The 13,858-nt window shown below is 50.9% G+C and overlaps 1 protein-coding gene across 1 annotated transcript in view; it reads right to left on the reverse strand.

Moving 5' to 3' along the window:
• Window positions 1-359: 359 nt before the first annotated feature.
• Klhl29 (kelch like family member 29) overlaps window positions 360-13,858 on the reverse strand; it is a 210,924-nt gene continuing 197,425 nt past the window's right edge. The window contains 11 exon segments of the mRNA XM_038320239.1: window positions 360-389; window positions 391-423; window positions 425-472; window positions 474-527; window positions 530-548; window positions 2,729-2,873; window positions 3,138-3,331; window positions 9,882-10,062; window positions 10,254-10,436; window positions 10,578-10,776; window positions 12,775-13,034. Coding sequence (XP_038176167.1) covers window positions 360-389; window positions 391-423; window positions 425-472; window positions 474-527; window positions 530-548; window positions 2,729-2,873; window positions 3,138-3,331; window positions 9,882-10,062; window positions 10,254-10,436; window positions 10,578-10,776; window positions 12,775-13,034 — 1,346 coding nt within the window.

The raw sequence follows: 13,858 nt of genomic DNA on the forward strand, positions 1-13,858 counted from the left end.
TAGGGATTGAGCTTGCTCTGCAAGAAGGAAAGAAACAGCCTCTCTCCCAGTTGAAAAATATGTGAAACTATTGCACCGGGCAGAGCGAGCGCCCCCTGTTGAGAGCAAGCGCCTTGGCTGGCCAGCGAGACCTGGCTCTGTTTTCCAGGTTCCTGCTGCCGGAAGCGCTGTGCCCCGCTTCACCCAAAAGGCGAGGATGATTTTCTACATTCAATGTAGAGAATATTGGAAATGTTAGCGCAGTGAGCTTCTCGATTGTGTTCTGTGGGCCTCTTGTTGGTGTCGGAAGATAACCATGGTGTGTGGCGTTTGCCTCACCAGACTCGTCCCATAGGCTTGTCCTGGGCTCTCTGCCGATGTCAGCCGCTTTGAATATATTTCTTTATCACGGACACAGCCATGTCTAACACAGGGACAGGGCAATGTGGGGTAGGAGGGTCCATGTGTTGGTTGCTGGCTCATAGGCTTCCATGGTTTCCCAGAGCTGGTCCCTCGCTGCTCACGATGCCTCCGGTTGCATATAATTTTTACCATCAAGCACCACAGCACTACGGGAGGGGAAAGTGAGGCAGAGAGTTAGGCCTTGAGTTTCCTTACTGGTTCTGGAAGCAGAATCCCAACCCCTGTCCTGGCTGTGGGGGCCCCTGGGCCCTCTTGCACAGGTTGTGTAGGATCTTGCTCTTCTTTGCCGCCTAACCTGGGCCAATAAACAACAAAACAACAATGACATTTTTCTACAGGAACACTCGGGATGACACGTGGTACTGTTCTCAGGGGAGATAAGCTCATTTTGATTAGCTGCTGCCTAGATACTACAGGACAGCTGCGACACGGGACGCTTCTACATAGATGCCTGCCTGTCTCTGAGCCTTTACTGAGCATCTTTTCTACTGTGTGTACAGAGCCTTCGGAGTTTCACACGGAGCTGGGGACATGACTCAAACACCAAGAGACAGACAACAGGGGTCATATCTAACCAAGTGGCAGCCTGTCACAGGAAGCCCTGCCCCTCTGCCCAGGAACCAGAGTCCCACCTTCTTCCTGTCCCCTCAGCACGTGTGACTGGGCCTGCTTCCACCTGTGACTCAAAGGCCAAGAGTGCTCTGCAGGGTGACTGACAGCTCTGCTTGGACCTGTTTCCTGAGTGACACTCACTGACTGGGACCTGTTATTCCAGTCAGCTCTTCCAAAGGCCTGGTCTACTGCTCTTTCTGCACTTCTTTAGAATTTCCTGGAATTAAGTTTTTTCACTTATGTTATGTGATTTGCTTGCACCTATTTATGTTGTATAGCATGCATGCCTGGTGTCTGCAGAGGTCAGAAGAGGACACCAGATCCACTGGAAACTGGAATTACAGATACTTGTAAACCTCCATTGGGTGCTGGGAATCGAACCCAGGTCCTCTGGCAAGAGAACAACTGCTCTTATCCACTAAGTAACTCTCTGCAGCCCTGCACTTAACTCTTCATGCATTTCAGCTGTTGCTTTCTCGCCATGTTTCTAGTTCCAACTTCTCCTTCACTCCATCAAAATGCCAATTCTTCTTAGCTCTTTCTTAAAAATGGACCCAGAAGTTTTCAAGGCTCTCCTCATTTTTCAAGGCCAGACCAAAACACATCCCAACTCTAGATCTCTCATCAGACACCAAGGCCTCCCTAGTGCTCCCTTCTAGTTCCTTGCTACTCTGGGCTTCTTCTTCCTCTCTCTCTCTCTCTCTCTCTCTCTCTCTCTCTCTCTCTCTCTCTCTCTCTCTCTCTCTCTCTCGGTCAACTATCTCCCTGTTTCTCTCACAAAGGCCAGCTTCTGCCCACCCCTGGGACTCAGTGTTTCCTGTTGCTTGTAGCCTCAGGTAAGGCATTAACCTCTTCCTCACCAACTCGGTGTCAAAACGTCACTGTCAGCTACAGAAACGTCAGGCCGTGATCGCGCGCTGTGGTATCAAGGACAGTTCAAAATCTGAGGACCTCAAACTCCACCAGGAGCCTCACAGTCTTCTGCATTTAAACACCAGAGGAGATAAGCTTTTCTAGGGCTGGGGAAGCTACTTCTCCAAGTTGAAGCCACATGCTAGTAGTAAGTGTTACCTTCCATGTAACTAGACAAACACCAGGTACTCAATAAATATTTCCTGTCTGCAGCTCTTCCGGAAGTACCTGCTATGGGACTGCACACAGTGGAGTGTCTAGGGTGCTCCGTATTCCTGTTCCTCTAAGACAGGTAAAGGAAGCATCCAGAAGAGCTAGGGCTGGCACAGACCTGAGGTCCGGGTGCTGGGGTCAAGCTACATTCTACCTCCTGTTTCTGCCTGTGCTTGTGTCTTGTCAGGAAGCCTTAGAGGAGCAGACAGATGCAGCGTGTGCTCTTGCCTGGGCCATCATGGGGTTCACATATGTGACCAGAGCATTCCCATCAGAGGCCAGTTGTCTTGACATGCCTCTGGAAGGCACCCGAGGGGAGAGCTGGCCTTGCTTCTCCCTGAAGGGAGGGTGGCTTTTATGTCTCTTCCAGTGTGAGTCGAGATCATACGGAGCCACAGTTTGAGGACACAGGATCCTCTCACAGCTGCTCTTAGGGGCCCCATATTATACTCTAGCCCCGCCATCCATTCCTGGGGGTGGGGGTGGGGAAGGCTACCCCTCCAGGTTGCACTTCTCCCGGTGGGTGGGTTCACCCAGGCACCCCTCCAGTCCCCACTCCTCCACAACCCCAGCCCAGATACTCCCTCACCTGCAGAACTGGCGAGAGTGATTCATGTTTGGGCCCGCCTTGATGTTGCCTTTTTCTGGGTCGTAGATGGTGGTGGCTCTGGCGTAAGCTCCTCCCAGGATGAACACAAAGCCGTTGAGGGTGACAGCTGGCGCATACTTGTTGTCTATGAAGATGGCAGAACAGGTCAAGATCAGTGGTCCTGGCCTCCCTCCTCTCTCCTTCCCAGCAGTGGGGACAGGCTGGGGACCAGGAGCAGGCAGAGTCTTGGCTGGCATCCCCGCTGTGCCTGGGCTTTGGGACTACCTGCTACCCACCGCTAGACCTGGCTCTGTGGACTCTTTGGGCTGAGCCTGATTCTATCTGGGATGTGGGCTGAGGGACTGTGGGGGCCCCACTGGCTGGGACTGAGGAGGTACCAGATTCTTACCTATCATTGGGGACTCAATGAAGCTCCACGTGTTGGTCTGTGGCACATAGGACTGTAGGACACCGGCGGCTCGGCCTGCCTCATTGACGCCACCGAACACATAGACCTTGCCACCACACACAGTGGCCGCTGCTGAATGTACTGCCTTGGGCAGAGGGGCTACTGCCTCCCATTGGTTAGTGATAGTGTCATACCTGTGAAGAGGAGTGAAGAGGAGAAAGAAATAGTCCATGTGCAAGGCAGTCCACAGTCCACGACAGCAGCAGTCAGGGAAATTCAGCATCTGCTTTCTGCTTTGGCATCACTAGCATAGCCTAAGCCCACAGATGGGGACCCAGGTTTGAGTCACTTCCAGGCATTGCTCCAAACTGGCTTCATAGGCTTCCTTTGGAGCTGCAGTGGGACCTTTTGTTGTGTGTCCAACATCTGTGTAGATCCTGCCCTTGCTTACATAGTAAGCGTCTCCATGGTAATGGTGCACCCAGAATCCACTGGGGGGAGACCATTTCTGCCTTCAAGGAGCTACTGGCCCAGTGGGGAGAACAGCCACATCAAGCATACAAAACCCGATGATTACGAAGGTTGGTGTGGCATGATGATGAGGGGGTCAACATGTACACATCAGTACACCCCACTTTTTCACAGGTGAGGCTAAGCCTTTCTGGAGAGTGGCTCCAGGCTGGGTCTGGGTGAATGGGCTATCAATGTCAAGCAGAGTTTGGGCAGGTGCAAACCGGCTCAGGAAGTGTGGTGGTTGGAAAGCAAATAACCCCAAAGGGAGTGGCACTATTAGGAGGTGTGGCCTTGTTTGAGGAAGTGTCACTATGGAGGCAGGTTTTGAGGTCTCATATATGCTCAACCCACATCTAGTGTCTTAGACCACTTCCTATTGCCTGTGAGTCAAGATGTAAGAACTCTCAGCTCCTTCTCCAGCACCGTGTCTCCCTGCATGCTGCCTTGCTTCCTGCCATGACGATAATGGGCTGAACCTCTGAACTGTAAGGGAGCCATCCCAATTAAATGTTTTCCTTTAGAAGAGTTGCTGAGGTCATGATGTCTCTTGACAGCAAAAGAAACCCTAATATAGGAAGTTAATTGAAGGTGAAGGGATAAATGTGGGCACAGTGGTATTTGAGGGACTTCTGGAGTAATCCATAGTGACTGGAGGTAGGGTACATTAGAAGGCATTGTGTGTGCCATGCTTAGGGACTCGGGCTTTGTGTAGGGAGCAGCAGGCAGGCCCTGAAGGTGTAAGCAGGGAAACAACGCAATCAAAACAGGTTAGAGACCACTGTGGCTGCAGGGTGGGGAAGATACTTCAGGCAGGAGGCTGGACTCATGGAGACCAGGTAGACTAATCACCCACAGGAAGCTTGATGAGAAGTAAGTAATGGGTCAAGGGATGGTGAGTGTGAGGGACTGGGCATGGGTGAGGTGCGTCCTGACTGGAAAGGGTGGAGAAAAGCCCTCTTTTGGGTCAGTCAGCATGGGGTCACCAGCCAGCAACTGTGCTGTAGACAAAGGGCCTCAAGTGTGGACAGTGGGGTTCAGCAAGTCACCGTATTCTGAGGTCGTTGGCACTAAAGGTGAAATGAGATGTACACAAGGCATTGTGTGTCAGAGCGAGAGGGGGCAATACTCTGGAGACAGAGACAGCAGACATGGATGTCCCCCTGAGGAAACTGAGCCGTGGAGATGGCAGAGGTGGGGGTACTTAGAAAGGAACAGGCAATCCTGAGGGGGTTTGTTAATAGAACGCCCATCAGCATTTACAGGCCCCCTCGGTGAGAAAAACATCCTGGTACCACCTGCTGGTTTCTGGAATGCAAAGCCTTCCACCTGTCTGACCCTATCAGCAGGACGTGGGAGTCCCGGGAGAAAACCCTGTGTACTGTGGTCACTGCTCTCCCCACGTGCAGCTCCAACAGCCATGTAAAACCTCAAGAAGAGAGCAGGAAAATATGGTGACTAGCCAGGAAGTGATGGATTATCTGAGTGTTAATTCTAATTTTTAATAATAACTGGGTTGCACAGTTTTCCAAATGTCATCAGTTGCTTCTCCCGAGCCCACTGAAATGAACTCTGGCACAACACTGGTTTGGTTTTAATGGCAGCGTCTGCACGCACATGCATGTCGGGGGTGGGGGTGGGTGGCGTTAAGTACATTGTTGTGAGCTAGGATAAAGCCCAAGTGAATAAGCAAAAGTTACCAAGACAGACTCCAAATCCGTGCATTCTGCATCCATAGATGCAGTCACTTGCGCATAGGGAATAGCTGAAAAATTGTATCTGTGTTGAACATTAACAGATTTTTCTATTATTTCCAAAAGCAATACAATATAACAGCTCTTTCCATAGCACTTACATTGTATGAGGTGTTATAAGTGGTGTGTGAAATGATTTGAAGTACCCATCTAGAGTCTGCAGTAGGCTGTGCACAGGTATTTGTATGTAGCTACTGTGTCATTTTGTATGAAGATATGAGCACTTGCAGATGGGGGTCTATAGGCATTCTGGAACTAGTCCCCTGTAGTGCTGAGGGGACTTTGCAGTATAAGCAAGAGAGGCTGGAGCACAACTGAGTGTCAGCATTGACCTGGGAGTTCAAAGCCAGCCTGGATAACACAGATCCTATTGAAAGAGAGGAAGAGGGGGAGAGGGAGAGAGAGGGAAGAAGAGAGGAAGGGATGGATGGAGGGAGAGACAGAAAGGGAGGGATGGATGGAGGGAGGGATGGATGGAGGGAGGGAGGAACGGAGAGAGGAAGGGAGGGAGGGAAAGAAGGGAAAGGGAAAGACACACACACACAGAGACAGAGAGAGAGAGAGAGAGAGAGAGAGAGAGAGAGAGAGAGAGAGAGAGAGAGAGAGAGAAGAGCTGAGGACCACAGGGAACTCTGAAGAAACCCAACTCTCCCTCACCCCCTGGTGACCTGTTATTTGTCCTTGAAGGATACAAGGAAGAACTGAAGGCCCCTGGGTCCTGTAAGGTTTCTGGCAGGTATAGTAGATGTAATTAAAGCAGAAGGAGTTGTGTGCACGTGAGCAGGAGACCCGAAAGTGGAACTCCAGGATGGTACGGCTGCAGGCACATTGCTGGGATTATTGAAGCGGCATGAAAGGTGTTTGCTTTCCTCCAGAGATGGATACATGAATCCTAGACTGATCTGGTACTTTCTAAGTAACCAAGGATGAGCGTAACCTCTGAGATCTCCCCAGTGCCACCCTTACAAATGTAGACAACGGTGCCTACTTTATGTAGCACTGGGAATCAGACTTAGGGCTACCTGCATTCTAAGCAAATACTGTACCTCCAGAACATCTGAGTTCTCAAACCATGGCCCCATTTACTCTGGTAAATTTACTCTGGTAAAAAGCAGTCAGGGAGCCTGTGTGTAGGATCTGGGCTTTGAGGAGAGAGGAGAAGAGAGAGCCCTTGCTTTTGGGAGGAAATGGCTGATAAGGCAATTTCCAAGGGTGTCTTGCAGCATGTAGGGTTGGCTAGAGGCTTGAGTCTCCAATGTGTAGTAGGACCACTGTAGGATGCTAGGATTTTCCAGCCCCAGAGAGAAAGAGAGGGAAGAAGGGAGAGAGTGGGGCCGAATGGATCTGCTTTATATGCAGTGCAGGATGAAGCAGCAGGGTGAAAGGGTGGAGAGGTCGAGACACGTGAGAGGCAGGAACAGAACCAGAGCTAAGCAGGCTGGCCAAGGAACTGCTGCTCCTGAGGTTTGCTTTTGGAGGACAAGTTCTAATAACCCACGCGTCCACATTTCTGTTCAGTGTTCCAATGACCTAGCTGCCCTCAAGGTTCCTGCCTGACTGTAGCTGTCCCAACACTTAACTGTAGACCTGCTGGTAGGGTACATCTGTGGCTCCCCAGACTTATCTCTGCTCCGTGTGTGTTTGCACCCAAAGCATGGGCCCGAATTTGCTCACTGGGACACCAGGGATTTTGATTAACACATGGTCATGATCAATACACAGCTCCCATGTTCTCCCTGTGAGCCTCTTTTGGATAAGAGCCATCATTAGCTCAGAGGTGGGCCTTCTAGGAGGAGGGTTTTTATGTGCACCATGTCTCTGGTTCTTGAGTGTGTGGGGAGGGGACAGCCAAGTGACATCCACTTCTGGACTTGAATGTAAAAAGAAGCCAAAGTCTCTTACGGGGTAACAAGGGCTGCTGCCATTCAGTCGTACATGGATGATATGCAGCTAATAGGTAATGGGGGCAGGGTCAGAGTTCAGATATCTGTTTAAGCCAATATGGCAGCTAGCCAAAGAGCTCCCACAGAAAGAGCTGGGGGATGAGAAAGATTATGTGGTTGTTAGTCTTCAGTCTTTCGGCATAATGACACATTCTGCCAAACACAAATTTCCTGAGAGTTTGTTATTCCAGGTGGCTGATTGCCAAGCCATGAGCCCTCCAGTCAGCTCAATCTGTCAGCTTCCTGCTTGAGAAGGATATGCTAATGACATGCAAATGACCTAGCCGAGTGAGGTGTTCCACTATCATTTATGCAGTAACCACAGCTCCTGCAATATATTGCTGTGAAATATTAGACCCGGTTATTTATATAATGATATAATACAGGTTTGTCTATGGTGCTGTTGTTTTAATCTATAATTATGTAATCTCATTCTATTCCTGTAACACAGTAATGTAATATAATTATAATACACCATATATCTCATTCATTATCAATATAATAGCAATTTGTACCATTAGTGCTTACTGTGGAACAAAGCACCCTCGTGTTTGTCCCCATTACACTGACCTTCCTGTCACCCTGAACTGTCATCACTTCTGCCACGTGGCACAGAGACTGACTTAGTCAAAGGGACCTGTTCCTTGGGTAGCTACTGGGTGCCTCTTCCCTACTGGGTGCTCCACTCCCTGGCAGGGGCACCGTCTAGGGGTCTTCCAGTCTTTCTCTCATCCTACAAGCACAGGTGACAGATCTTCATGGGCCAAGGGAGAACTCGGGTCTCTCAGACCCCTCTGTGATCCCCAGCTGCTCTTGCATCCAATGGGCCTTCTAGGGGTGGACTCAATCTCTGGTGCTTGGAGCTGACATTTATTTTCCAGCCATCTGAGCTCCTTGGGGAAGGCCAGTAGAGGCAGCCCCTTGGGGCTCCAGAGAACTGCTTCAGGGCCCAAGGAAAGCAAGAGGATCGGAGCTTGTCTCTCCCCCTTCATCAAAGCTCTTGATCTCTCAACAAATCCCTGTATTTATCAACAAGTAGAACTTTGTGAAATGAGTAATCAGCATTTTAGGAGATTAAAAATAGCTGACAGAAGCGAAGCAGGATGCCATCAGCTCTGCGGACTCCTACATAGAAAACGTCTTCTTGCTCATGTGTTTATTATTGGTTGAAAAATGACTGGAAGCTGATGCTTCTGTGGGAGCTTAGGGGTACACCTGGACATGCAGCAGGTTTTGTCGAAGACCCCCAGTGTTAGGGCTGGTCTGAGTCCAAGAACAATATTAATATGCTCATAATCACCTGGGAATTTCCAATTATCATCAAATCAATATGACAATTAAATGTTGTTATCAAGGCCTCTCTGGATCCACTTGGGGGACTTAAAAGCCCACAGTGAACATTCAGAACCTGTCCCACTCTGAGACTGTCTTTGCTGGAACATTTATCAAGTACCCAATTAGCCATGGGGTGTGAGTGGGGGGATTCAAATTGAGGGGTATGTGTGGCTTCACAGGCAGAAAGGATGTCACACTGCAAAGTGTGCTTTCTGGTGGCAGCTAATGGTGTGGGCCAGGGTAGGGGGAAGAGCGGAGAAGCTATGCCGAGTAGATCCTCCTGCGCTGCTAACTAATGCTCCTCTCCCACAGGTCCTGAGCATCTTCCTCTCTTTTTTCTTTTCTTTTTTTATAATTTATTTTATGTACATTGGTGTGCATGTCTGTGTGAGGGTGTTGGGTTCCCTGAAACTGGAATTACAGACAGCTGTGAGCTGCCATGTGGGTGCTGGGAATTGAATCAGCATCAGTGCTCTCAATAGCTGAGCTATCTCTTTCTCAAGGTGACCCGCCCATTCGCTCTAAGAGCCCTCTCCTGGCTGGGAGGATCTTAGCATTTTCCCCTAGGGCAGTTCTCCCTCCAGCCTCTGGCCCTCAGGCACAGGCCTGACTTACACCAGATAGCCAGACTAGGGTGGGGGTAGGGAGACAGCAGCCTTGGACGTGAAAGAAACGGCAGACTAACCTGGAATCTGGAGCTCGTGGGCTCTTATTTTTCCTCTGGAGAATTCTAGAGGCCTGGCTAGACTGCACCTACATCGCTTAGTTGGTGGGTGGTATCTCTTCCCTGTGTTACTATAGTCCAATTTACCTGCCACGTGTGGGATGGCAGGACAAAGTGGCACAACCACTGGCATGGCCCATCCTTAGGACATCGATGCCCGCTTTTCTCCTGAATCCTCTTGCGTCTCTGGGCTGGTACTTGCAATCTACTGTGCACCCCTAGCCAAGTTCACTCATATCCTCCCATGATCAGACCTTGGGCCACACCTTGTGTTACACCTGACTGGATGTTAACAAGGATGTCCTCTTTGGTGACTCATGAGGTCACATCTGTGTTCACCTCCTTTTATTATGCATGATGATCTTGGAATGGACCAGTCTGTAGACCATTGGTATCAAGAAGGTGCCGGGCTTAGTGATGTGACCTTAGTGTTCAGTGATATCAAGAGATGCCAGCTCAGGGCCTGTAGTTGCCTTACCTCTCCACATGGTCCACGTTGCCTGCCACGCCAAGTCCCCCGAGAGTGTAAATCTTCCCATCGTAGACTAGACTATTGTGGCGACAGCGAGGGACGGTCATTCTGGAGACCAGGTTCCAGTTATCCAACAGGGACATGTAGCACCAGACATCAGCCAGCGTCACCCCTGATTCCATACCACCTGTGGACAGAATGGGGGGTACAAAGAGCAGATAGGGGAGCTGAGGAAGGGCTTGAGGACAGAATCAGGAGGCTTCATCTGCTAGCCAGATAGCCATCTGGGGCCTTGACCTTCCTCAGCCCTGTGTGTAGGAGGCAGAGGTCCCTTTGGAAAACCCACCCCACTTCCCACCCAGCCCTCGGGAGCCTCACCTGAGAGGTAGATGTTGTCCCCAGCACTCACTACACTGAAGAACTCTCGGTCATAGAAAGGCAGAGAAGCCAAGGGGTACCATTTGTTGTTCTGTGGATTCCAACAGGTGACAGCCACCAGTGAGCGCTGGGTCATCCCCACCATCTGACGGCCCCCAACCAAAACGATGACCTCGGCCACACCTGCAGGGACATGGATGGGCATCCTTGGGACACACCCTTACTTTGTCAGCAGCTGTGCCTGGCTCTTGTCTGGGGGACCACCTGGAGCCAGCTGGTTCTATGGCATCTGCAATTTGGGGATTTGGGCATGTCCCTTGATACCTGCAGAGAGGCGAGGCCTGGTTCGGGGTGTCTGCATCTCCTGCCGGGCGTGGGGCAGCATGTGGTAGCGCTTAGCCTCATTGACCAGGTCCCGGCATGCTTCTGATGACTTGATCAGCTCTTCGTTGTCCACCACATTGAGCAGATAGCTGGGGTGGATGAATGGGAGGCGGACGGCAGCTAGGAGCTCCGCTGCATACTGTGGGAGAGAAGAGGCCCGATTCCGCTTAGAGGAAGCCATCTCTTATGAGTTGAATGGAGAAGAACTTCCCATGTGGGCGTGTCTTAGAAGCGCACACCGCCCAGCCTGGAATACTAGACAATGGGAGGCATGCGGGGCTAACTGGAGGCGTGGTGGCAGCAGCTGGCACTGGAGCAGCCTGTCTCTCTGTCCCTTCAGCCTCTTGTCACCACACCCTATCTATGTCATGGATCATGACTGCACACCATACTGCCAGGCGGCCAAAGCCAGGAGAGTAGGAGCCTTGTGAGTGTGACAGGAACCAGGTGGGAGGACCCAGAAGCACTTAGGTGATGACTGTCAGGTGACCACGTCGTACTACAGCTCCTTAGGAGTGTCGCCGAGTCTCATCTTGGCTTCTGGACCCTCTTATCTTTCACTCAAGGCTCTTCCTGCATTGATGTGAACTTCCCCGCGACAGGCAAACGGCTCACCACTCCACCCACTTTTGTTTGGTCTGGCGGATGACTGGCAGGAGTAATTGGGGGCCAGTGCAGACCCTACGCTGAGCTTGTTACTGCAGCTGCGGAGGCTGATGAGCCCCTGCTTCTAATGGGAGCCTACCAGGGCTGTGGAAGTGGGAGAGGAGTCACGGGGCAGATGATGTTTGAGATGGAAGAGTTGTGGGGACATCCAGAGGCACGGGAGAGTGAAAAGGGGTTTGACATTTGAAGGATTCTTCGGTGCAAAGGGTCTTTTTAGAAGGATGCGGCACATAGCAGAGGGGGAAGCAGCGAGACCAGGGTCTCTGGGCAAACCTGGCTGAGCTCATACCACACTCAGGGCTGAGGATGTGGATTTGAGGGTTGAGGAGAACTGGGCAGTTACTGTCATTATCTACACAACTCCAGTTCCTTTCTCTAAAAATTAGCTTCCTGCCAACCTGATTAAACGAGGAAACCACTTCTCATAGACCCTAAGGACTCAGTGGTGGGGTTGAGATGGGGCAGGGAGCCATCCATAACTCTCTCATCCTTGTCTCCAATCTTCCCCCAACCCGTTTCCTGCCCTTCCCCCTTCCCTCCCTTTTTCTGAGTCAGAGTTTCCTGTAGCCCAGGCTGAAGCTATGTATTCAAGTCTGGCTTTGAATCCCTAATCCTCCTGCTTCTACCTCCAAGTGCTGGGATTACACGCATGTGTTACCATACTTGGCTGTGTCCTTTTTATGTCCAATGAAATGTGACAGCCTTTTTGACCCAGGACTTGGTGGCTTCAGCGTGTTCTGGGGTCTGGCTTCCCTGACTCTGTCCTAGCTGGTTAGGCTCCCACTTCCACCATTGCCCCATTGTTTTATATTCTGGTCCTTCCAAGGCTTCCAACAGCTGCCCTGACTTCCAGGCTCCTCACTACAATAACCAGTGGTGATTCCCTTCTGCATGGGGACTCCAGTTGGGACTTTCTGGGTACAAATGGGCCTGTGAGCACCCCAAGACTTGGGTGACTATCTAAGGATACTGTTGTATCTCTCTTTTTCCTGTGAATGATCACTCTGTTTTTCCTGTATCCTCCGGTAGCCTCATGTTCTTGCCCGTCACACACGCACTGGCTTCCCACTTCCAGAATGGTTTATGGTTGCTCTCACACATTTGGTAGCCAGAGTATGTCCTCTGACCTCCTGAGATTTCACATACCCTGCTCAAGCACCCACTTTTCTGTGAAGATCCCAGGTACTTTCCCCCCAGACCTCGTGTCGCCTGGACAAACTTGGAGACTCATTCTCAGCGGAGCGGAAGTCCCTGAGAGTCCTCTGGAGACCGAGTCTCATTCTCAACCCCTCTTTCCCCTCCCTGCCACTCTGCATGTGTATGTATGTGTGTACTTGACTCCCTTCTGCTCATCATTAGTTTTGACTTCTACACAATCCTTGCTGTTGAGACATGGAACCCTGCCCCCTGCTCCTTCCTTCATCCTTGCAGCAGGTCCCATCCCTGCAGGGACTGGGTGGAGCAAGCCTACCTGGGCCCGCGCTGCTGGGTCCTTCTTGATCCACTTGATGACAGTTTCATAGACCAGCTCCTCGGCCTTGGTGTTGAGACTGTCATTGGAGACGTAGGCGATAAAGTCATCCTTAGAGATGCTGAGGATCTCCTCTTGGGCGGCCACCTCCGGGAAGATCTGCAGCGCAAAGGCCTTGGCCATGTGGTAGAGCTCGCTGCACTGCATGGCCTCAGCCATGGCCAGCACACCCAGGCAGTTGCTGGCAGTCAGTTGCTTCTCTGGGGTGGACAGAGTGAATGGTCACTGATCCGGAAGTCCTGGAAGGACCACCTCTTGCTCCCGTCATCATCCCCTGGATCTTCCTTTGAACCCAGCCCATTTTCTTGTGGCCCTGCCTCCAGCATCTATAGCTGTCAGTACCCTACCTCCTAAGCCTCAGAGCTATTTCCAAAATTTCCTCTGCCCTGACTCATGGGGATCTCCCAGGGCCTAGTTCTACCCCTGTGGATCCTAGCGGGAAAACCACAATTGTGAGGGATGTCATGAGCTTCTTTCCTGACGGTAGAGGGAGGGCCGGGTTTCAGGATTTGGGCCTAGGCTGTGGGTAGCAGCCACTTTGAAACTTACGGTGTCTTCCATCATGCTTGATGTCACAGACATCTTTAAACCTTGTAAACAACAGTCCTCATACATCAATGTACTGTTGCCCATGGTCCTTAGAGTCCCCTAGTCTACCATCTAGAATCTAGGGTCCAGTGGCTGGATCTTCTGAAACCTGGCTAATGGATCTTTCAGGCTACAACTGGCTGTGTGCCTCATTCTGTCACTGTAGCTCCTGACCTTCCTGGACTGATGAGTCCTTCAGCAGTCCTGATCCGATCTGCTCCCAACCTCTAGCTTTTCTTTCTGCATATACACCCAGGCTCTGTTTATTTTTTTATCTTGTTTTATTTTATTTTATTTTTTTTTGATGATGCTATCCTTGTTCCCCGTACTCCACAATTCCCAGCCCAGCTAAGCAGCACCAAGCTGTAAAGTGAGCATGCTTTGGGCAGAAAGTCTGGGAGGTCGTGAGCCTATCACCAATATCCATGCCTTGCAA

The sequence above is a fragment of the Arvicola amphibius genome, chromosome 2, assembly GCF_903992535.2.
Source record: "Arvicola amphibius chromosome 2, mArvAmp1.2, whole genome shotgun sequence".
NCBI classification, from domain to species: domain Eukaryota; kingdom Metazoa; phylum Chordata; class Mammalia; order Rodentia; family Cricetidae; genus Arvicola; species Arvicola amphibius.